Source organism: Dreissena polymorpha, chromosome 6 (assembly GCF_020536995.1).
Source record: "Dreissena polymorpha isolate Duluth1 chromosome 6, UMN_Dpol_1.0, whole genome shotgun sequence".
NCBI classification, from domain to species: domain Eukaryota; kingdom Metazoa; phylum Mollusca; class Bivalvia; order Myida; family Dreissenidae; genus Dreissena; species Dreissena polymorpha.
In genome coordinates this window covers 7,025,247-7,051,916 of record NC_068360.1, presented here as the reverse complement: position 1 = coordinate 7,051,916, position 26,670 = coordinate 7,025,247, and the positions used below count along the sequence as shown (strand labels likewise).

At 36.3% G+C, this 26,670-nt stretch overlaps 1 protein-coding gene across 3 annotated transcripts in view; it reads right to left on the bottom strand.

The window, feature by feature from the left end:
- Positions 1–3,015: 3,015 nt before the first annotated feature.
- The window catches only part of LOC127835007 (arf-GAP domain and FG repeat-containing protein 1-like), a 43,314-nt gene continuing 19,659 nt past the window's right edge, over positions 3,016–26,670 (bottom strand). For 2 of the 3 annotated variants that reach the window (XM_052361171.1, XM_052361174.1), the window contains 8 exons: positions 23,022–23,211; positions 21,724–21,792; positions 18,258–18,431; positions 16,537–16,713; positions 13,409–13,471; positions 11,065–11,103; positions 5,195–5,748; positions 3,016–3,332 (listed from right to left, as the gene is read on the bottom strand). In XM_052361171.1, coding sequence (XP_052217131.1) covers positions 3,276–3,332; positions 5,195–5,748; positions 11,065–11,103; positions 13,409–13,471; positions 16,537–16,713; positions 18,258–18,431; positions 21,724–21,792; positions 23,022–23,211 — 1,323 coding nt within the window. In that variant the 3' untranslated portion in view covers positions 3,016–3,275. The remainder of the gene's footprint in view (positions 3,333–5,194; positions 5,749–11,064; positions 11,104–13,408; positions 13,472–16,536; positions 16,714–18,257; positions 18,432–21,723; positions 21,793–23,021; positions 23,212–26,670) is intronic. The other variant, XM_052361173.1, reaches the window with a different exon arrangement.

Below are 26,670 nucleotides of genomic sequence, written 5' to 3'. Positions count from 1 at the left end.
TTTAGGGAAATTCACTCGTCCTTTCGAGATTTTACTCGTCAATACGAGCGGAGAGGGGTATTTTGGTCCCCCGACCATCACCCTCCATTTAAGCCCCGGGCTGGAAACTAGCAAATTTATTTCAATAAACCAACTAAACAAAGCACTTAAATGGAACACTTAGATACTCATTTTTTTCAATTCCATGACATGTTCAGAAGAATGTGTAAATAAGTTACAAAAAAATATGCTTCCACTAAAACAGTGATATAATGATAGGCAATTCAGATGAGACGAAATACATCTTATCTTTCACACTAGTGGAGCCAATTTTGGCATTCTTGTTTCAAATGTTTCACACACAAAAGAAATTTTTTACTTTGATTATTGAATCAATATCCTTAGTTCAGGGGCCCATAAGTCTGCAACAAATAAGTGTAACATACACAAAAACAAGAGTTCCGCAGTCGAAGACATATGCCCCCCATACAGGGCCTAGAACTAGTGACCCCAATTTCAATAGGGGTCATATACTGTCAAGGCCAATGTATATGTGAAGTATCATACCAATCAGTCGATTGGTTGACAAGTTATTGATGGGAAAAATTGTTCACACTTATTGTCACAGTGACCTTGACCTTGACCTAGTAACCCCTATTTCAATAGGGGTCATCAAGTGTCAAGGCCAATGAACATGGGCAGTATCAAGCCGATCGGTGAATCGGTTGACGAGTTATTGATCAGAAACGATTTTCTCACATATTGTGACAGTGACCTTTGACCTAGTGACCCCAATTTCAATAGGGGTCATCTACTGTCCAAGGCCAATGCACATGTAAAGTATCAAGCCACTCGATCAATTCGTTGACAAGTTATTGATTGGAAAACGAACTGGTCTACCAACAGACAGAGACGACCGCCCGACCGACAGACCAACCAACATCCAGCAAAACAATATACCCCCTCTTCTTTCAAGGGAGGCATAATAATGTCTTGCACATTAACTTAGTATAAATAGCTCTCCTTAAAAGTTTCCATTGCATTCACAGAAACTGTGAGTATGAATGTATGATGATGTAAGTATTCAGAATTGTCCCTTTGTTCAAGGGCACATAACTCTGGAACAAAAAGTGTGAAATAATAAATTAATGCCTTGCTCTTCTTCATAGAATAAAGATCATACCTAAAACATATTATGTTGATATGCAGAAAAGGAAGTCCTGACAAAAAGTATAAATGTACTAAGTAGGTAAGTTTCCAAAATTTGCTTAAGTTCCAGCAATTAACTGGGCATAGAATATTGCAAAATATGAGTTAATATTGTCTTATACCTAAAAAAAATGTGCCTTCAAAAATTCTTGTTGATACGCAGAAAACTGAAAGATTAGATTACAAAACTTAGTTCACATGTAAAATTGTCTAAGCATCCAAAATTTGCATAAGTGCGAGGGCAGATATCTCTGCAAAGAATATTTCACAATTCACAAAAATTACATCTTGCACTTCCACATAATATAACAAGAGATGTGTTTGTCAGAAACACAATGCCCCTATTGCGCCGCTTTGAAATAAAATTTCAATGTATGATTTTGCAGGTTTAGAAATTATCTCCTTTTAAAAGCTATTTTACTTCCCTTGGATTGTATTTTTTTACTTTTGACCTTGAAGGATGACCTTGATTTTGACCTTTCACCACTCAAAATTTGCAGCTTCATGAGATACACATGCATGCCAAATATCAAGCTGCTATCTTCAATATTGCAAAAGTTATGGCCAATGTTAAAGTTTTCAGACGGACCGGGGCATAAAAAAGACATCTATAAGCTATTATGTTGACAGGCAGATTTTCTTTTAACTAGTTAGGGACACAAACAACATTTGTGCAGCTGGATAGACCAACCCAACCAAGGACCAACATCCTGATCCACAGGGTGATTCAAACACCTCAACAAACTTGGTTTGCTGGGGTATAAATATACTTTTACAGTTTTTCCAGAATTGTTCAGAAAACACAAACAACAAGAGATGTGTTCATCAGAAACACAATGCCCCCTTCTGCGCTGCTTTGAAGCCATATATTTGACCTTTGACCTTGAAGGATGACCTTGACCTTTCATCACTCAAAATGTGCAGCTCCATGAGATACACATGCATGCCAAAAATCAAGTTGCTATCTGAAGCGACATAGAAGTTATGAGCATTTTTCGAAACCTAAATGCGAAACCTTAATGCAAAGTGTGACGGAAAGACAGACAGATGGATGGACAGACGGTCCGATCACTATATGCCCTCCGTCGGGGCATAAAAATATTGTGTGTCTCAAAAGATTTTTTTTTGTAAAAATTGCTTTTCATTTTTATAATATTTGTTGGTAAGCTATACATATCGATATGAAACCAATAATATCATATTGAATAAATACATCAGCCTACATGGATGTAGCGAGTATACCATACTAGTAAATACATGTACATGTATATATATATACATTGTTACTTATTTACACGCAAATCTTATCCAAATATGAGGGCATACAAAACAAAACATATGCATTCCATTAGAACAACTCATGGCCCTACTATGCTTTAAAAATAAGCAACAAATGGAATTTATTAGAACTAGCTATGCATCAAACAACGTCATAAATGACAGTAAAACAAGCAAAATTTATGCTAAATATTAATAAAAATAATAAATAATTGCTCATTACATCTTTTTATTAATTAAATTAACTGATAAATTTACCCATTGCTCATAAATAGCAAATCTTGCGGCACTTGTTTGTTGACAGTCCATTTACTTTGTAATCACTTGTTTGTTGAAAGTCCATTTACTTTGTAATCCTTAATGTACAATGACTTTGGCCTGCAACTAGAAATTTGCCTAACATAAACGATTCTCAAATATGGTGTTCAGGCAAAGAACGTAACAGTTAGTAATACTTTCAAGTTCTGTCCTTTGGGTTCTTGATCCACTGGGATAATACAGGATCATGGCTATGCCATACGTGGCTCCGTGTTATGCCAATGTTTTTTAGCAGCCCTCACTTGAACAAACTCTTGTACACCACTGTTTTTGTATTGTAAAACATTCTGAAAGCATAACTTTTATTTGGTACACCAGTTTTGACTATTAACATTCTTACCAATAACGCTTACTGGACATCACTTGATCCATCAAAATCTGCATCATATAAAGTTTTAGTATTTTCAACAGGATTAAGATTTGGCTATGAGTTCAGTCTGAATGAATGATTCAGAAAAGAAATTTCAAAACTGTCTCAAGAGTTTCTAATATCATAAGAATGGATTGGTGGCGCCTGTCTTTGGTGCAGAGTATTGCTGGGCTGTAGACTGAAACAAATAAAGGAATAATAAAAATGGGAAATAAAAAACATTGGACAATATCTATTTTTAATTAGGCTCCTAAAGATATCAACTAACCAGGAGAATCAAATCGTGATCACCTGATCATTAAAATATGTGCATTTCTATTATATCTTAACATTTTATCAGTTTACCAAATTAAAGGAAACAAGGAGACTACATTTTCTGTAACATTACCCCACCAACTGTATAAGTATTCATCATAACTCCAGCCATCCAATATGTATTCCACATTACCCCACCCACCCTATATATATTCCAACATTACCCCACCCATCCTATATATATTCCACATTACCACACCACACCCTATATGTATTCCAAATTACTCACCCACCCTGTATGTATTTCACATAACCCAATACAACCAATATATTTTCAAAATTACTCCACCCACCCTATAATAGTCCACATTACCCGACAACACCCTTTATATTCCATATTTCCCCACCCACCCTATATGTATTCTCCATTACCCCACTGACCCTATATTTATTCTACATTACCCACCCACCATTTATGTAGTCCACATTAACCCACACACCCTTTATGCATTCAATATTTCCCCACACAACCTATATGTATTCACATTACCCCATCCACCCTTCATTTATTCCCACATTACCCCACCAATCCTATATGTATTCCACATTACCCCACCCACCCTATATTTATTCCACATTACCCCACCCACACCTATATGTATTCCACATTACCCCCCACCCATCCTATATGTATTCCACATTACCCCACCCACCCTTCATTTATTCCACATTACCCCCACCCACCCTATATGTATTCAACATTACCCCCACCCACCCTATATGTAATCCAATATGTAATCCAAGCACAGAATGGCTCTTCAGGATTTATGAAATCAGACATTCAATGTAACACTCCAAATATTAAACCCTTAACCCTAGAAGTTTCAGAGATGATTATATTCACTAATTTCAAGTGAATAAGGTTCGATAAATCATGTGGACCTTGATGTATTGCAAGTTTTGACAAAGGGGCATGATTTGAATTAACGTAGAAGAGAATCCCTATACAATGTAGCCAACCAAATATTAAACCACTGATCCATGTGGTTCCAGGATATTTTGAAAGTTTCTTTTAAAATATTTTTGTTTTGCTCTGGTGACCCACATTTGCAGCTGATAATAAAGATTTGAACAGTTTCCAAAGAGGGTCATTAAAGGATCATTCCTATGAAGTTTCATAAAAAATCTGCCAAGCAATTTAGGAGACGTTGTTGATTGAAGCAAACTGTTAACAACTGATAAACAGACAACAACAGACGCCAGAGAGCAATCTAATACAATAGAACACTATGAGCATTTTGAGCTTAAGACATGAACCAAAACAATTTCAATACAGCAATTTCAATTTCAACAATAATTAACCTAAATGTTTTATTATTGCCCAAATGGCAAGTATTTGTAATTAAGGATAAAGAGGAAACATACATCAAATGCAGAAGAAGTTTCAAGAACACTGGGCGCCAAAATAGACTGCTCAAGTCTTCAGTGCATTATTTACCTTGTTTTTGACCCTGCATTTCCTCACATACAAAAAAGGTAAATATCTCAAAGCGTTGAAGAAGAAAACATCCGGAACAAAAATATGGAGAGACAAAGAGACATACGGATGGACAGTTTGACAGCAATATGCATCCTACCAGGGGCATAAAAACTCACCCCTAGATATCATTTAAACACATATTCTAACTTTTTCAGGTTAGAAGAAATTCAGGTTGCATGTTGAGCAAAGGTGAGCTAAAGCAGTAAATTGATGGATAGAAACATCTGAGCACAAAATCAACATACCATGAAGGGGTTGGCTTGCGGTGCAGACGCGACCCCACCCCACCCTGCTCCACCAAATCCTTGCTGCATCTGACCCCCATACCCTTGCTGCGGCATGCCAAACCCCTGCTGGCTCACTTGTGGTGCTCCAAACCCTTGCGACCCAAACCCATGTTGTCCTTGCTGAGCTCCACTAAAGCCCTGGGCTGCCTGACCAAAGCCTTGTGAACTGAAGCTCGCTTGCCCTGCAGTTGACATCTGACCTTGACCTCCAGGGTAACCACTAGTCGAGGTATTCATTCCGAACCCACCATTTTGTGTGGGGAACTGTCCAAAGCCTGCTGCAGGCATAGCGTTGGCAGGCTGCACGCCACCAAACTGTCCAAACCCTGCACCTGTTGACCCTGGGGCAGCCCCAAACTGCCCATGGCCAAATCCGCCTGCCTGCTGCGTTTGGGGAGCTCCAAACCCACCAAAGCCTGTCCCAAGTCCCTGACCCCCGAATGGGTTTGCTTGCTGTGTCTGCCCGTGACTGGTAGATGTGGCCGTCATGCCACCTCCGAATGGATTGGCCACTAAAACACATAGTTATTACAATCAAATCACTCAAACTGGTTTAATGAACAAATCTCTACCTATAAAAACTCATCAAGTTATCCATCCGAAATAAATTAATATTTTCGGCAGCAGTTGTTCTTTATCAATAATTTCAAAAAAAATTCACTTATAAACATTTATACATTTGTAACCATGAGAAAAGCTACAGTTACTATCAAAATTAACAGTTTCTTCTAAAAGTGACTATTTTTAAAAAAACAACATAGTAACAAGAAAGTGCACCTCATTCATATAGTATTAGTGAATAACAAGCCTATTGAAAATTATAGTTTTACAAAGATAAAACATATTATTTTCTTTTTAACTTTGTAGCACAAAGAATGACAAAGGTAAACTAACATGCTTAACCAGAATTATATACCAATGTCAAACATTCACCCATGCATTAAACCATAGAAGAGATTTGTAGATAATGTGGACCTTAAAGAAGCTTCTTAAAACTAGAAATGTGTCTGTAGGTCAAGGTTGCACCTACATTCCACTAAGGTCTCAAAACTCCATTAATTTAAACATCTCAAACAAAAAATTGACAAGTGTCACAGACACTATTGTTCCTAATGCATGTTTTTAAACAGACAAATCTACTTTATAATGTATATTGGATAAAAAAACAAGATTATTGTCAAGCAATGTGGTCCCCTACCGGTGAAACTCCACCATTTTCAGCAATATTTCTTGTCTGTTTGTTGCCATAGCAACCAGAATTCTTGACAAAATGAAATGACTTGCATAATCTCCATATTGCAATCTATCCTTGTTTCAAGTTTCACCGGTAGGGGACAACAAAGGCTATAATTCACTCAACACTGGTCGGAACCAAATCCCTTTCTCAACAATCATCTTAACATTAAGGTAATTCATCTGTGAGAGTTTGACTGACATTGGCCATGAAGTAAAAGGTGTAAAACAACATTTTCGTACTATATAAATACCATGTAGTAAAACACAACACAAAAACAGCCATAATCCTGCCAAAACTTGCCACAGCTGGAGATCCTTTCTGAACAATCATCTACATTAAAGTCCTTCACACAAAAAAGGGACCTAATTATGGTTATGTCAAAAATATGCGCATCAACAGAATGGATTTGCACAAGTCACATGTTGCCTAATGCTGATATTTATACAGTTTCATCTCTCTAGTATCATTTTTAGAAACAGGCAAAAACAAAATCGCATGGATACAAAAAAATCCCCCTCTGAAAATCAGGGCAAACAAACTTAATACTAGAACATAACAAGAGCACCGCCAAACGGGTGCCACGCTCGGCTACGGGTGCAGTTTTGAATAAATGAAAGCTTGTCAGAATTTTTTTTTTTTTTAGAGGTCACAGTGACCTTGACCTTTGACCTAGTGACCCCAAAATGGGTGTGGCGTGTAGAACTCATCAAGGTGCATCTACATATGAAGTTTCAAAGTTGTAGGTGGAAGCACTTTGATTTTAGAGCCAATGTTAAGGTTTTAGCACGACGGGAACGGCGGACGACACGACACAACGAGCTGGCTATGACAATAACTTGGGTTTTCTCTGAAAACAGCCGAGCTAAAAAAGCAATCAAGTAATGAAATTTAATGAAATCAAGTTTTTTTTATAGTTTCATCATCAATCAAAACATTCCAATATATCTCTCATCCTGGCCCAATCCTTCACTAATAAATTTGGGGAACATCAGACTAAACAGTTAAATTTAAAGTTGTGAAATGGATGAACATGCCAATCAATTGGTCACAGCTGTACATTTCTTATTGATTACACACATTATGGACCTTGGATAAGATATAATATAATAGTCATCCCAACACTCTGAATTGGAGCGGGGCATTATGTGGTTATCTCTGCCATCTGTCCGTCTGTCCTGGCCACTATCTCCTCCTACGCTATCAGCACTAGAACCATGAAACTTAAACACATGGTAGCTATGAGAATATGTGCGACAGTGCACTACTTGGAATTTTGATCTGATCCCTTGGTCAAAAGCTGCGGCGTGGGGATACGGGTCGGCCGCGCCATTTTTAGTTTTCATTATGTTTGTTTATATTTTAGACAGAAAGCAGACTAACAAATGGACTGAAAAGTAAACAAGAGCACCGCATAACGGGTGCCACGCTCGGCTGCGTCAAAGCTTGTCAGAAATGTTTTTTTTTTTTTTTAGAGGTCACAGTGACCTTGACCTTTGACCTATTGAACCAAAATAGGTGTGGCACGTAGAAGATGCATCTACATATGAAGTTTCAAAGTTGTAGGTAAGTAATTTGATTTTAGAGCCAATATAAAGGTTTAAGCACGACGCCGGACGGCAGACGGCGGACGACGAGCAGGCTATGACAATACCTCGGGTTTTCTCCTTAAACAGCCTCGCTAAAAACTGACTGATCATGCAACTAGATATGCTATGATAGAGGGAAATTCATCAAACATTATAGTTACAGAAATAATAAGATTTCAGACACTTTATTTTTAGACAGCCCCGATTTTAACCAAAATAAATATTTTTCTTGACTCTACATTTTTTTTTCCGCAATTAATGACTCTCAATTTTCCAAAAGTTTAATTTTCCATGTTTCTTTTTACAAGAAATTTGCCCTGTTGCACTTATCTGTTGACACCTTGATCCAGCATTTTTACAAACAAAGTTTGGTCATAAAACAAACAAATGCCATGAAGCAATGGACCATTACATATGGGTTATTGGGTGAAGAATTACATATTACGGTTATACACAATGGTTTCACCAAACAGCTGAAAATGAAACAATTATTAAAGTAATTGAAAGTATATGGCTGGTATTTTACCTGCCTGTGAATCAATTGACACTATACATATTGCATACCCAAATCCAATCATCAATGCAAATTTTCAAACAGCTGTATTAATGTCTCTTAATTTTCCCTCATCTGTATTTTAAAAATATTAATTGCGTATCTACATTTTCGGACACTAGATTTTTAAATTATTTGTAAGTATCCAAAAACTTGAATAATTACTGCTTATTTGTAAATTATCCAAGTACAGAGTAAAACCTTTAATACTAGTGTTAGAGCCTCACAATAAAACTGGTAACAATTAAGATGGTTACATATTTCCTATGGGTAAATAGTTGGTTACTCCTGTTACAACAAGAATATTGCAGAAAAAAATTTATGATACATATTGAAATGATGCTTTGAAAACAATTACCAAAACACCCATATACAGAATATAATTGAAGTGAGTTTGTTTATTCAAATAAACCATCAACAGTTACATTTTGTCATGCAGTATCTTGCAGCTTGCAAAGTTAAATTCAAATGAAACTTGAAACGCATTTCAAACACAAGATGCCATCTAAACTCTGAAAAGCTTCAACTGATAGAAAACTGAAACATGGCATCCACTAAAAATAATAATATAAAGTTAAGTATATAAGTTTTATGAATGCATTACAGAACCATGCAAAAATATAATAGTACTGTAAAATCATTTTTATTTGTGGGAAATTAATTTTTTTATGATTTTGTGGGTTGACTGCAGGGCTTTTTTTCCTTCTGTGAGAATGACCATTTTCACAAATTTGGGTAATTGGCTACTCAAATGTTCACAATTTCAAGAAGTTAGCGACTCAAATTTTAACAATTATAGAAACTTCACGACTCAAATTTTCACAATAATATAAAGTTCCCAACTCAAATTTTCACAATTTTAGAAAGTTTGCAACTCATTTTTTCACAATTTTCTACATTTTGTGACTCATTTTTTCACAAAAGGTGGGGGGGCCAAGACCACTTCACAAAAACAGGAAAAAAAGCCCTGGACTGGTCCATATATTCAACTCCAACAACTCGGAAAATGACAAAGGAAAATTCCTCTTTCTTTCCAAAATCAGAAATCAAAAAATTAATGTGTCCATCAAAAAGTCATTTTCTGGAAAAAAAAAATACATTTCATGAATATAAATGATTTTACAGAAACAAAACAGCAATCAAGCTGCAATCCGTAGAAAAGATTTACAAAACAAGACAAAACTCTATTTAACACATATCAAACATTAATTTTGCTATGCGTTTTCCTACTCCCCTACATGGTTCTATAATGGTGTGTTGCTGAGAAATACTGAAGATGACAACTGAATGCACCACCTGCTCGCCCCTTACTGACACACACGACAACCCTGTTTGTACCCATACATCCCAGATATGGGATAATCACCTTGTATTGCAATCCATATCAGTCTTAAATAATTCAGCATTAAAGATCCCACTATTGGCTTTCCAGTTAGCACATCAGGTGCACCCAACCCAGGATCCATCCCCGCCCTCTGTGTACATGTGAGTTAGGTTGGAGGTCAATATACCAGACTGGTGGGGTTTCCTCAAAGTAATGTGGCTCCCCCTCCCCCCCCCCCCCAAAAAAAAAAAAGCAGAAGACCACACCAACATAAATTTCAGTAAGAACAAACTAGCTGCAAATTGCAGCTTTAATTGAAAAGTTATCCCCTACTTTCGTGAGTCTAGTAAGTTAATTCGGGGTAGGATTTCTGGAAAACACTTTGTGTCCCTATATAATGCAGCCTTAAAGACTGCAAAGCTTCAAAATACACCTAAACCGTCCCCAATTTCTGTATCTATATCGCTAGATAGTTCCCCCCCCCCCCCAACCCTTATTGGACCCGTATCCAACATGTTAGGCATCTAAGTTTGCACATGTTTGTCCAATATTTCTCAGCACAAACTAGCACGTATCCTGTCTGAACATTTGATATTTAGTTGACCTTGCTTTTTTAAGTTGTTTTCTTTTTGAGTGTGATCAGATATCAAAATGATGTTTATGTATATTCAAGGTATTCATGCCCATATAAAAAATGATGAAAACACAGGGCCAAGTTCTACAAAGACACAAGTCTAGAAACAGAACTATTTTCAAACACATTTGAGCCTCACTCTAGGAAAACAGGGTTTAATGCATGTGTGTAAAGTGTTGCCCCAGATAAGCCAGAGCAGATGACACTTGAAGTGTTTATGGTAGTTTTACTAAAAGGGAAGTCTCTTCTCAGCAAAAATCCAGTGAAGCAGGCGGCCAGTGAAGTCTCTGATAAGCCTGTATGGACTGAACAGGCAAATCTGGGACAACACTTTATGCACATGCATTAAACCCTTTTTTTCTACAGCAAGGCTCATTTCCTTGTTATCATTTCAGATATTCCTCTACCCATGTTCAGTCAGGCTAAAGAGCTAGATAGTGTAAGATGACTCAGCCTAAAACATGCTGTTAGAGATTCCAGCATTTCAAGCATACCATTGGCCGATAAAAACGGGTTTCCTGGTGCACCAAGTCCTGTAAAATCATACAAGGATCAACGCCTGAAAACACCTCACTACGCTGTCAACAATACAATATCAACAATATCTACAACTCTCATAACAAACTATATTTCATATGGGACACACTCTGAAAAAAGAGGGCTTGATGCATTTGCGTAAAGTGTTGCCCAGATTAGTCTGTGCAGTTCACACATTCTGCTTTTATATTTTTCGTTTAAAAGAAGTCTCTTCTTAGCAAAAATCCAGTTTAGGCAGAAAAATTTGCCTCTGATTAGCCTGTGCAAACTGCACAGGCTAATCTAGGACAACACGCAACTCATATATTTAAAAGGAACATTCATCCCAATATGACTCCTGATGAAGGAATGGAGGAAATAGCTTTTTTACCACATTGCCTTTCTTTAACAACATTCACTGACAAACAAGAATCTTTTTTAATTCTAATAGTGGTACAACAGTAAAGTATAGTTGATTTATCATTTAATTACCTTACCTAAGACATTATGTACATGTAGAATGAATGAATATATATTTGAATTGTATTGTTTTAAAAGTCAACCATTTTCAAGACCATGGCTGACATTTTCTGATATTCCTTTGAGCTGCACCTACTTTCTTTCTCACCTGGCTCTGTCCATATCATTCCAACTTCTTTCCTTATCATTCCAAATTCTTTCCTTATCATTCCAAATTCTTTCCTCACCATTCAAATTCTTTCCTCATTATTACTAGCCCTTTCCTTATCATTCCTAGCCCTTTCCTTATCATTCCTATCCATTCCTTATCATTCCTCTCGCTTTCCTCATCATTCCTAGCCCTTTTCTAATCACTCCTCCTCACCCTTTCCTTATCATTCCTAGCCATTTCCTTATCATTCCTAGCCCTTTCCTGATCATTCCAAATTCTTTCCTTATCATTCCTAGCCATTTCCATCTAATTCCTAGCCATTTCCTTATCATTTTTAGACTTAACTTATCATTCCTAGCCCTTTTATTATCATTTTCTACCCATCTATAGTTTATGTGCTGCTATTGTTTCTGTGTTGCTATAGTTTCTGTGTAACTATAATTTCTATATTGCTTAAGTTTATGAGTTTCTGTTGTTTCTGTGTTGCTAACATTTCCATGCAGCTATAGTTGCTGTAGTTGTTGTGCTGCTTTTGTTTCTGTGTTTCTTTAGTTTGGATGCAGCTGTAGTTGCTATAGTTTTTGTGCTGCTCTTGTTTTTGTGTTGCTATTGTTTTTGTGTTGCTATTGTTTCTGTGTTGCTATAATGGTTGTGCTTCTATAGTTTCTGTGTTGCAAAAGTTTCTGTGCTGCTATATTGCTGTTTTGATATTTTTCCTGTGCTGCTATAGTTTCTTTTTTCCTTTAGTCTCTGAATTGCTTTAGTTAGTGTGCTTCTATAGTTTCTGTGTTGCTATAATTTTTATGTTGCTATTGTTTCTGTGTGTTTATAGTTCCTGTGCTACCATTACTTCTGTGTTGCTATAAATGTAGTTTGCGGTGCTATTGCTTCTGTTTTGCAATAGTAACTGAGACGCTTGTTTTGGTGCTCCTATGTGCCTGTGAACGATCACTAAACCACAATGCTCAGCTTTGTACAACGTTACTTTTTGACATTAAGTCAACACCCATTACATTAAAATGAAGCATGGTAAAACCTTAATAATGTTTAAACATATACAACAGAATAATATGCTTTAAAATGTGCAACTGACTTGCATATTAGTCCTCTAATTTTTATTATAAAATTATATCACAAAGAAATTAAAATTTACATTCACCCACAAAATGACAATAATGACACATATGGTTTAACACTTTCAGTGCGGGAACCAAATTTTAAAGGCCTTTGCAAACAGTTTGGATCCAGATGAGACGCCACTGTGCAACATGGCGTCTCATCAGGATCCAAACTGTTTGCTATTCTGATAGTATTCTTTGAAAAAAAATTGAAGAAAATGCTAATTTTAGAAATTCAGCAGACGACATTTTTGCAGACGACAAATTTCCCAGCATGCAAAGGGTTAACCCTATCCTGCTCATACAAAGTGATAATTGCTATAAGCAACCAGCATAAAACGAAAACAGCTTGAGAGTCACTTGTAGTCTGTTCAGGGTTTTTGCAGTTTGCAACGTGTCAGTAATTTAGCGTTGCAAATAAAGACTAAAGACTATTGACTATTAAACTTGAAACTTGAATCTAATTAAGAAAGATCTTTAATATAATATGTTTAATAATTTTCAAAGAGACTACAAACATGGCAAATGTGCATCTAAGCTGTAAATGGTTGGGATTAAATAGGACCGACTCACCGTTTGATTGAGTGCTGACAGGTGCACCACCCCATGATGAACTTGAAGTGGATGTGGAGCCACCTACAGAGAATAATTTGTTTGAGATTTTTAGCCCTTTCAACAATATTACAACAATAATATAATGGCTGTTAATTAATGTACGCCGACAATGAATGTACAATTTACAAGAGCACCGCCTTGCGGGTGCAGACCGCTCATCTATTTTGTCTTTTTAAAGGTGATGGGACCTATCTCAATTTCAATCAAAAAGGAGGGAGAGGTGGAGTGGAGTATATAGTGTGAGGGTGTGGTCATTTATTACATTATCTTCCAAAAATGCAAAAAAATGCAAAAAAAAAACATTTGGGGGGGGGGGGGGAGTCTTGGGTGGAATGGTTGGACGGTATTTAAAAAATAAAATAATACAAAAAAATGTGTTTTTTAACCATGTTTCAAAAAAAAATTGATGTTTTTTAACCATGTTTAAAAAAAAAATTGGGGGTTGGGAGGTTGGGGGGTGTATAGTTTAAGGGTGTGGTGGTCATAAATTAGGTGATTTTTAAGAAAAAAAAACTTTTGAGGGGGATTCGGGGGGCGGGGGATGGTTTGGGTGGAGTCTATTGTGGCTTTAAGGTAATAGTTGTTTTGTCAAAGTATCAATCAAATCTAATCATAATGAAGAAGTTATGGCAATTTTAGCAATAATATGACCTTGAGAGTCAAGGTTATTCAAAGGTCAAGGTAAAATTCAACTTGCCAGGTACAGTACCCTCATGATAGCATGAAAGTATTTGAAGTTTGAAAGCAATAGCCTTGATACTTTAGAAGTAAAGTGGATCTAAACACAAAATTTAACCATATATTCAAAGTTACTAAGTCAAAAAAGGGCCATAATTCCGTAAATATGACAACCAGAGTTATGCAACTTGTCTTTTAATGTCCCCTTATGATAGTTTGCGAGTGTTCCAAGTATGAAAGCAATATCTATGATACTTTAGGGGTAAAGTGGACCAAAACACAAAACTTAACCAAATTTTCAATTTTTTAAGTATAAAGGGCCCATAATTCCATCAAAATGCCAGTCAGAATTACATAACTTTGCCTGCACAGTCCCCTCATGATAGTTAGTAAGTGTTACAAGTATGAAAGCAATAGCTTTGATACTTAAGGAATAAAATGGACCTAAACACAAAACTTAACCAAAATTTTCAATTTTCTAAGTATAAAAGGGCACATAATTCTGTCAAAATGCATGCCAGAGTTATCTAACTTTGCCTGCCCAGTCCCCTCATGATAGTAAGTAAGTGTACCAAGTTTGAATGCAATAGCATTGATACTTTATGAGAAAAGTGGACATAAACGCAAAACTTAACCGGACGCCAGCACCGACGCCAAGGTGATAATAGCTCGTAATTTTTTTCCAAAAAATAAATGAGCTAAAAGTCATCATTATTTGTGGGACATTAATGTTCATCAATTTTGTGGGCTTACCATTCCACCAATGTAACACGGGGACATCAGAAAATGACAAAACTGATGCAATTTCCACATTTTTCCAAATTCAAAAACACACTAATTTTCATGTCCATGAACAAGTCTTTTTTCTTAAACCAAGAAATTGAATGCTTACACATATAAATGATTCTACGGTATTAAAAATACAAAAGTCTCAGCCTAGTATTATCTCACCTTTTTTTAAATATATTTGTCAAATATGTACATACAAAACTAAATTATTAAAGACATTTTATATATTCACTATCTCTACAATAGTATTTATGAATCTTCATGTAAACAACATAATTATTGAAGATATTGTTTATATTTACAATCTCTTTAATAGTATTTATGAATCTTCATGTAAAGAACATATCTATCAATGGTGTAACTTGATGGCTTGCACATTTTTAATAAACAGTATACAATATTAAGTAATTTCACAAAAGTTCCAATTATTCCCTCAGAAGTAACTCAAAAACATACACAGGTTCATTCGAGCAAATGTGTTTTTGTTTTTATTTACCGTAAAAAGTTGTGTATAAGGCGCACTTTTTTACCCCAAAATTTCATTTTAAAAACTTGATGCGCGTTATGCACAACTACAGCCATGCCAAGACATTTTTTCCGGTCAGTAACCCAGTTGCAGTAATTCGCATCATTCTGTTCCCCGGTGTTTTAAGTGTAACTATGTTAATAATAGTGTTATATTTATGATCTGAATAAGATGGACAAACATTATAAAGTTAATAATTATTTTCTATCTTTTTCAGGTACGTACAGAACATTGAAATCAAATAAATTTGAAGAAGAGAATGAAAAACAAGGAAGCCATTTTTATTTAAATGTTATGGTTTTCCCACAATATTATACCCTACTGTACTAGGGTTACAAAATTTTTTTGGGGGCACTTGTAGATTTTAAATCCAAACATTTATTTTTACGCATAATATGATTTAAAAAAAACACACATAAACTAGTTGTATCGTTATTGTCTTTAAAATAATTAATAATTGAAGCAATTGAACACGTAAGATCTGCAATGTAAATATAACGATTTTCAGCTAGCCTGCGGTACGGAATTTTTCCCCCGATTTTTTTGCTTCAAAAACCTTTTTTCCGATTTTTTAGCTTAAAAAAGTAGATGCGCATTATACATAAATGCGGGTTATACACAGCGTTTTACGGTATTGTGGAACAATTTCGTAACTATAAAATAAAGGTGTCATTTCAGTTACATCTCAGCGAAAAACAAGAAAACAATTCCAAACAAGCCACGCCCTTGAAAAACTAGGCTTAATGCAAGTGCATTAAGTGTCTTCCCAGATTAGCCTGTGCAATCCACACAGGCTAAATAAGGACAACACTTTTACCTAGACTTGATTTTCCTTTATAAGCAACTTCCTTTAAACAAACAATTTCATGAAAGGGATATTCATCCCTGATTAGCCAAAGTGCACAGGCTAATCTAAAAACAAAATTTTGCAAGCATGCATAAAGCCAAGTTTTCCCATTAAGACTCAAATCGATTATATAGCCTATTAAGAACTATTGAAAAAGAATGTTGGTAGTGGCAAGGAGGAAGTCAGATAAATAGATCTGACATTACAACCCTGCAGAAAAATGTGCATAACATGAGACACATATACCTCCCCATCCACCAGAACTAGTTGAGCTTGCTGCTGGTTGGCTATTCCAGTTAATGCCCCCGCTACTAGAAGTGTTGTTACTTTCACCACCCCAGTTGATGCCACCAGTTGAGTTGCTAGAAGAGCTGTTCCAACTGATGCCCCCACCACCACTGGTGCTGAGTGTGGAACTCCAACCTGGAGAAAAGGGGAAAATAAAATACAAATAAACTTCATAGATATAAACAGAAAAGAAATTTGGTTTAACCTCTGGTAGTCTTTTACTAAGTGCAAGTGACCAAATATACCATCACACAAATACAATTTCGGGACCCATTATCACTCAGCCAAATATTCCTAAAAATTCTTATTGACACACTATAATGTGGTTATGGCATATTAACAATGATAATAAGAGTCCCCATGTGTTTGACTTGCCATGTGGCTGTTCAAGGTAGGAATAGCTGTGCATCATCCTCTAAATTCCTTTCATATGTATACCAAGTTTTATTATTGCATCTTCAGAACTATTATGAAAAAACATCTAGTTTTTCAAATAGACAACGTAAATATAGAAAGACAGACTGACAGGCACACAATAACGGAGGAGGATTGATTTATAGTCTTCCCATTAAACCAATCAGGGTGTAATTAGTTGTTTCAATAGCAATTCCATAGTAAGAAGCTTTAATATTAGCCAATATTAACATGTAAATAAGGGTTTAATTTCTTACTTTTATAACAGTTTCATATTTTAACTCAAATATATTGGTCAATATTTCCTTAGAATACGTAATTAAAGGGTTTAATTCTGATCACAAGCACCTAACCATTAGCTATGTGGATGAACAAGCTCTAAAGCTCTTTTGTACTTCCAATTAAAATATTTTGAAGGTGCAGATGAATGGATCCCTACTTGTTTGAAGTGGGCATTTTTTCCATTACCTATCTTATTCAATCTTTCCGAATCAGCATGATTCTATGACACAAATTTACAATTATTATTGCACCTGTGTGAAATACTTTGCAAAAAATCTGCCAATTTCAGACCTCATATCTACATGGATCAATAGAATGGGATAAATAGAGCAAATAGTGTAAAATTATTTACATTTGTCCTCATGACAAATTTTGTGTTTGTGTTTTTTTTTAGTTCTTGCGAAGATGAAATTCTGGATTTCTGAGTTTGGGGGAAAAGAAGAACATTTTGCTTTAGTCATTTTCCAATATGTTTATGTTTAATTCATGGAAATAAATGTGAAACGAATAAAACAGAACTAACAGTAAACCAGTGTTCCGCCCACCACTGCATGATAAATGAACGGCAGTTACCTGTTTGAGTGGATCGATCAACCAACAAAATCAAACAAAATTAATATTCTGTGAATAATAGTGATTTTACAGTATTTTTTCTCCTGTGTATTACACAGAGAAAACAAGAGCTGTCTCCAAAGGAAGATATATGCCCCAAAAGACGCTATTTTCGAAACCTAAACGCAGATTTTGAAACCTAAACGCGGGACCCTAAGTTCAAGGTCAAAAGGGGTCAACATTTTTGTGTTTATGGAAAGGCCTTGTCCATATACACATGCATACCAAATATGATGGTTACATCTGAAGCTACATAGAAGTTATGAGCATTTTTCAAAACCTTACCCCAAAAGAGTGACAGAAGGACAGACAGACCTTTGGGGGCATAAAAATCAGCCAACCTCATATCTATCAATACCATGCTATATTACCTGTCTTAATGCTGCTTTCCTCTGGAGTCTCAGACACACTGAATAGATCAGAAAGGTTCGAGTATTTGTCTCCCCCTGCCCCTGGGGCGTGTGGTGCAGACGATGGCGGCGGAGGAAACCCGTTAAACACTGCCTGAGAGCTTTGGGGAGCTGACCCTAGTGGCTGCAAGGGTGCTGGAAAAAAATATAAAGGAAAGTTTAAGGATTTGTTTATCAACTGATGTTGATAGCCACACATCTTTAGCAAACTATCACCCCCATATCACTTTTATATAACTTGTCAAGATAACACTCAGGCCAAAAAAATAAATAGGTCCGTTTCTGGTCTCCTTGGGGGGAAAAAACAGGGTCAGTAGGTAGGTTTTTGTGTGTGTTTTTCTTGTTGTTTTTTTGTTTTTTGGGTACCAGAAGGGAAAGCTACTAAAGCTTATAATAAGAAATACATGTATATATATGCTTTATTTGCTTGATATTACATCTTATTTGGAGAAATATTATGTATGATATTTGCTTTGTTTGCTTTTTTCCTTATTTATTGCCAAATGTATTAATAAAATTTCATACTTTTATTTTTAAAAACTATTCGGTCATTTTGTCAAAAAATAACAGTATTAGCCAATGCAATAGCGGGAAAGCACAATATATACGAAATGAGAGCGGAAAGTTATGCAACATGAACATTTTTTGTTAATTTGGCGACCCCAATACAAAGTTGAGGGTTGGCGCCCATTCAGGAGACACGGCCAGGGGACAGGAAACGGACCTATTTTTTGTGTGGCCTCAGTGCAGTATGCAGCCTTGGCACATTGGCTTATTTCTCTCACAGGTACACATGTACATGTATACACCTGGGTGAAGAGGAGCAAACATGGGATTATTTTTTGCTCAGAAACTTCCAGTGGTTAGAGTGCAGTACTATTTCAAACTTTTTAGCCACAGATGTTGGTGTGTTAGTCATGATAATCCCCACGCTTTTTGGAGAACAAGAGGCCAATGAGGGCCTGAATCGCTCTACTGCTATAAACACTGTGCAAGTTTGGAAAGAATAAGATGGAAACTGTGTACTTAATCACGAAAACAAGGAGAATTTTCTCAAATTCAAGGGGAGATTGTGTACTTATTCTCTGATACTGCTGATATTCAATAGGGTTCAAGTCCTCATTGATATAAAGATACTGTGCAAATTTGGAAATAATTGGATGAAAACTGTCGAATTAAATGCGTAAACAAGCGGGATTTCAAAATTTTCTCATTTTCAAGGCAATGTCATTCTGGACTTATTGCTTCGATATTGCTCTTTTTAAAAAAGGGTTTGAGTCCTCATTGATACAAAGACACTGTGCAAGTTTGCCAAGAATTGGATAAAAATTATGGACTTTATCACATAAAAAAACTGAATTTTCATTTTTTTCTCAAATTCAAGGGGAGATAATTCTGGACTTATAACTCCGATATTGCTCATTTTCAATAGGGTTTGACACATCTTTCAGATAAAGACACTGTGCAAGTTGGGAAATGATTGGATGAAAACTGTGGACTTTATTGCGTAAACAAGCCTTATTTCACAATTTTCTCAAATTCAAGGGGAGATAATTCTGGACTTTTTAGTCTGATGTTACCCATTTTCAATATGGTTCGAGTCCTCATTAATATAAAGACACTGAGCAAGTTTGAAAAGAATCGGATGAAAACTGTGGACTTTATCACGTAAACAAGAAAAAGTCTAACGCATGCACGGACGGACGACGGTAACCACGCCATGACATAAGCTCTTCAGGCCTTTGGCCAGTAGAGCTAAAAAGTGGGGATATTGTGGTTATGTCCGTCTGTCCGTCCGTCCTGGCCACCTGCTCCTCCTACACTATTAGCACTAGAACCTTGAAACTTACACACATGGTAGCTATGAGCATATGTGCGACTGTGAACTATTTGGAATTTTGTTCTGACCCCTGAGTCAAAAGTTATGGGGGTTGGGGTGGGGCCGGGTCAGAGATTTTTACTCATTTGTTTAGGTTATTTTACTATAATTTCTGTATTTCTACACCAATTGTCTTCAAATTGATACTGGACCTCTCTTACGACAATACGGTAAATCTCAACTATGAATGGCCCCATTACCAACCCTGGGGCGCCCCTGGGTCAAACATGCGGCGAAGGGATACGCGTTGGCCTCTGCCGTGCCATTTCTAGTTTCATGCGTCATAATGAAACTATGCCTGACACTTTTTAACCCTTTCTCACATGGATAAATATTAACCCGAGTTTATTGTTTCCCCCAAAAATGTATATAAACCTGACCATATTGTTTACAACATACATGTGACAAGACTTATCACACGTCCATTATCCATGAAAAACCCATTCATAATCACCAATTCCATTTTAAAAAGCTATAGTAAAGTCTGGCAAATAATTACAATTAAAGTGTTCAAGAATTTAATTAAAAAAACATAACTTTTTTTGAAAGTATCAAACACATCTTTTAATATGTAACAATATATAAAGATTTGTCCAATAAGGACAAGGGTATTCCCAATGCAAAAGAATAAATCACCTGACATAATGTTCACACATCATGCACTATTCATACTCTATTATAAAGAAAGAATATTATAAACAAATAAAAATCATTAATATATCATTAATATTTTGTAAGTTCAAAAAGAAGTCTCAAAACATTATTATTTTGTAAAAAAACAGAAGGTGAAAGAAAACTCCAAAAAGTTTACACAAACTTATAGTAGCTAGTATACATTAAGAGTATTATTATATCTTCCTTACAAATAAGAACCATCACCATACTGGTATTCAGAATTAAGTTAAATTAATGTCTTATCATTTTGTTCAAGGAACAGCCTCCAATCTCCTATGTAACAATTATTCATACAAAAACAATAATATAACAAGCAAATGCATTAGTGTATGGCTAGTTTTTTAAGTAAAGCAATCCTCCAAATTGATATATATACACCCATGAAGTTTCATGTTTAAATCTTGTTTTGTATCTGAAGTACATGAATAGCCCTGAAATCGTACAAAAACCACAAAGGACAATAACTCTTATTTAAGAAAGTAGATGGTGGTGTTTTTTGTGCATGGCACTTCTCCTCATTCTCCTCATAACACATCAATGAGGACTCATATTGAAGTCTTGTTTGGCATCTGGATATAGCCCTGAAAAGTTCCATCATACAAAACAATCAAAGGGCAACAACTCTTATTTAAGCAAGTGTAAAGTTATGGTTCTTGTACATTGCACTTCTCCTCATTGATATCTTTACACAGTGAAGTTTCATGTTGATATCTTATATAGTTTCTGAGATATGGGCCGCCCTGAAAAGTTTTGCGACAGGCGGATGGACTGACGGACAGAATGACGGACTGAATGACGGACGATCGCCAATTCTATATCCCTCCGCCTTGGCCGAGGATAACAACATCCCTAACACATCACTGCTCCACTTACTGCTTTGATGAAATGTTGCAGGCTGCGAGCTTACACTTCCTCCAAAACTGCCAAAGTCTGCAAAGCCTCCTGCAACCAGCAGAAACTGTTTTAACCATTTACCACTCGGATACGTATTTTGACACTTTTGTAGTCCCTTTAAAAAGTAAAGTCCTTTCCTAATAGATTCAAATTTTAAAGGCTCAATTTCCAACCCTTAGACACTGATGAGCAGCAAACAACATAAAACCTGAACAAACTGCGAGTTACTCGCATGCTGTTCTGGTTTTATGCTGGTTGCATATTGCATATAGCCATTTTCACTTTGCTCCTAAGTGGGAAAGGGTTATCAAGGAATGTTATGTTACATAATAATGTACATCAACACGATGTTTGGCCTACATGTCTTCAGGCCTACATACTTGTACCTCTGGAAGAACTATGTTCAAACTAGCATTCCTCCAGTGTGACCATTTTCAAGTGCACAATTTCTCAGTGTAACTACATTTTAGCCCACCTACATTATGACTTTAACCTTCCTCAAGTACGACTGTACTAACGCCTACATTCATACAGTATGACTATGTTCAAACCCACATAACCCCCAGTTTTCAAGCTAAAATTCTCCCTATATTACTTGTATCCCATACTACTTGTATGACTGTTACCTACATCCAGTGTGCCTATGTTGAAGCCTTAATTCTTCTAGTAGTACTTTGTTTAAATCGCTATCTATCCCATACAATGATTAATAAGCAAATTCATTGAATTTATATCCCCCACCAATATGCTTCTGGACACAAAAGTGTTATATTTGACACTCGGCTAAAAAAGCATTATTTTAAGATACAAAGGGACATTACTCTGTTATTCACAGATGGTGTACAATGCCATTTGGCATGTATCATCCTCTTATCCATATATATACTCATACCAAGTTTCAAAGAAATCCGCCAAAGCACTTCCAAGATATGGCTCCAGACACAAAAGTGCAGAATGGACAGAAAGACGCACGGACGGACGGATGGACAGACAACGCCAAAACAATATCCCTCCTCCTATGGCGGGGGATAAAAATTCTACCACTTTTACGACTACATGTATAACCTACCTGAGGTAACGGTGGCGTAGTGGGTATGGTGTGCACTTAGTGACTGGGAGGTCATGGTTTCCACCCACAGTGGGAGCGTTCTTAAAATCTCCTCAAAAGAAACCAAGAACTAATTCTACCCAGGAAACAGACTTGAGTGTTTTTTAATCAGCCTTAGGCTGTCGATGCAAGATCAAATAAAGAGGTTGAAACTATGAATATAACCCACCAGTGTTGTGGCTATGTGCTGCACTTGCTGTGGTGCTGCCGAAGGGGTCGCCCCCCAGGTCTCCCAGGAGGTCGAGGGCATTGGAGCCCGTAGAATGGGTGGACTGCAGACTGGCAGTGCCAGGGCTCTGGGGCGTGGACCCAAATGATGGCACAGAGGTCATGGCAGGCTTGCTCACTGGGGGCTTCACCTGTACACAGTCAACAGCGCTGGGTCAATTTAGGTTTACAGCGAATGTTCAAAGCTAAGTCTGAATTTTTTACTCAATTTTTAATACTGATTTCAAAGAACAGAGGTCATGGCAGGAGTGCTGATTGAGGGGAATAACGTTTACACACTAGTGCTTTGTTCTAGAAAAACTGAGCTTAAAGCCTGTGTTTAACATGTGTCATCCCAGATCAGCCTCACATGTACAGTCAACACAGGCCTATCAAGGATGACACTAAACTGGAGTTTTGCAAAGAAGATACTTCCCTAAAAGGGAAAATACCAATAAAAGGGAAAAAACTAATAAAAGGGAAAATACCAATAAAAGGGAATATACCATAAAAGGGAAAATACCAATAAAAGGAAAAATACCAATAAAAGGGAAAATACCAATAAAAGGGAAAATACCAATAAAAGGCAAAATACCAGTAAAAGGGAAAATACCAATAAAAGGCAAAATACCAATAAAAGGGAAAATACCAATAAAAGGCAAAATACCAATAAAAGGGAAAAGACCATACCAGCGGAAAGAAACATCCATGATAAGCCTGTACGGCATGCACTGATTTATCTGGTGCAACACTTTGTGAACAAGTTTTTCCATAACACAACTTGGTCAACAGGGCTAGGTCAGAAACAGCAAGATGTACAATTGTCTGAATTTATGACTGAATTTGGAATACTGATAAAGTACTGAAAATGTTTATAGTCAAAATTACAATTTGAACACAGGATTCGAAATCGGCAAGGTTTCATTCCCATGACAAACAACACAGTCACAACCAGTTGACATCCTTAACAAATTGCTGTTAACAACCATTATCTCCAATGGTCAAACACTTTGACTATATTTGAATAAGGTTGCAGCTAACAATATTCCATACTTATGAAACCTTTATGTAGCTTTCTTAACATAATAAAATTTGATTATGCTTTAAAGGATTTTTAGTCTATAGAGCAATTATGAAATAGGGACTTTTACAGAAATGTTGTACACAACTGTTCATATTACTAACACATCTGTGTTTAAGTTATATATTTCTTTTAAGACTATAAGATTTTATTATGGGAGTATAATTATTAATGTTACAAACAGAATATTGGTTTCATATTCTCTGGGTGTTTAAGACAGAAGATGAATTAATACTTTTGAAAACTGAATTGTGGCTATGTAATTAAATTTACAAATGAGACAAATGAGACTAACTTGAAATAATAGACAGTTTTAAATTGTGCAGTGCTTGCATATTTTTGGTGTGTATGGAGTAGGGGAGGTAATAATTATGATCTAAATGATTTTCACAGAAAGCAGGACTTTCACCAGGCAAAAGGAATCAAGGGTCTTCAATCAATTGCAAGAGGTATTTGACAATTCTATTTGTTCTGATTTCATGAACACAGAGAAGTATCTTTTCATTGATAATAAATAAAGTATTCAATCTTACAGGGTTTTTTTTATGACACAAAATGAAAGTTAAATCTTTTAAATAATCATTACTCAATTACACACATGCAATTTATACTTAAACTCATTTTTATTGGGTTGATATTAATTTTTTACAGATTTCATGGGGTGACATATTGACAATTTTAACACAAACAAAAAGGAAAATGGGTGATCAATGATTTAAACACAAACACATAACAAGAGCACCCCATAACGGGTGCCACGCTCGGCTGTGAAAGCTTGTCAGAATATTTTTTTTTTAGGTCAAAGTGGCCTTGACCTTTGACCTAGTGACCTAAAATGGGTGTGGCATGTAGAACTCATCAAGGTGCATCAACATATGAAGTTTCAAAGTTGTAGGTGGAAGCACTTTGATTTTAGAGCCAATGTAAAGGTTTTAGCATGACGCCGGCAGACGGCGGTCGACGAGCAGGCTATGACAATACCTTGAGTTTTTTCCCAAAACAGCCTCGCTAAAAATGACAGACAAAAATTGCTTTTTTTTTTCAAAAATCAGAAATCCGCAAATTGATGGGTCAACAAAAAAATCATTTTTTTAACCACGAAAAGTAATCTCAAATTCATTACTAGAAATGGCGCGGCAGAGGCCGACGCATATCCCCACGCCGCATGTTTGACCCAGGGTCGACCAAGGGTTGGTAATGGGACCATGCATAGTTGAGATTGACCATATTGTCATAAGAGAAATTCAGTATCAATTAGAAGTGAATCGGTGTAGAAATGAAGAAGTTAAGTAAAAGGCAATTTTGGGTGGATGTGGCCTATGTGGGCGGGGCACCCCAGGGTTGGTAATGGGGCCATGCATAGTTGAGAATTACCGTATTGTCATAAGAATAGTTCAGTATCAATTAGAAGTCAATCGGTGTAGAAATGAAGAAATTATAGTAAAAGGCAATTTTGTGTCGGTGTGGCCAATTTGGGCGGGGTGCCCCAGGGTTGGTTATTGGGCCATGCATAGTTGAGATTGACCGTATTGTCATAAGAAAAGTTCAGTATCAATTAGAAGTGAATCGGTGTAGAAATGAAGAAGTTATAGTAAAAGGCAATTTTGGGTGGGTGTGGCCTATGTGGGTGGGGCGCCTCAGGGTTGGTTATGGGGCCATGCATAGTTGAGATTGACCGTATTGTCATGCATAGTTGAGATTGACCGTATTGTCATAAGAGAATTTCAGTATCAATTTTAAGTGAATACAGTGTAGGTGTAAAAATGAAGAAATTAAAGTAAAAGGCAATTTTGGGTGGGTGTGGTCTATGTGGGCGGTGTGCCCCAGGGTTGGTAATGGGGCCATGCATAGTTGAGATTGACCGCATTGTCATAAGAGAGGTTCAGTATCAATTTGAAGTAAATTGGTGCAGAAATCAAGAAGTTAATGTAAAATAACATAAAAAATGAGTGAAAATCTCTGACTCGGCCCCGCCCCAACCCCAATAACTTTTGACTCAGGGTTCAGATCAAAATTCCAAATAGTGCAGGGTCGCACATATGCTCATAGCTACCATGTGTGTAAGTTTCAAGGTTCTGGTGCTTATAGTGTAAGAGGAGATAGTGGCCAGGACGGACAGACAGACAGACGCACCGACAGACGGAAGGCGGAGGTAACCACAATATCCCCACGCTTTTCAAAAAGCGTGGGGATAAAAATTAACATATTGTGTCAACCTTTATTTGATTGAAACTGATTAGTGAGTAAAATGGGTAAGCGTTGTTTTTAGTGAAATGTTAGTTGTTAATTCCCACAGTTTATTGGTCATGTGCTGAACTACTTTTACAATAATTTTTTCAATAGAATAAAGGTCTGTGTTTCTAAGTCTCAATTGATTGAAGTTTTGCGGCTTTAAAAAAATTATTCTTCAAAATGATCAAAATCTGTGAATAGGCTTAAATTAAATCTGATAAATATGTACTGGTAACTAAAGATGTATAAAACAGGTTATATGTAATTAATTTAACAATAAATGTAATATGTATATCAT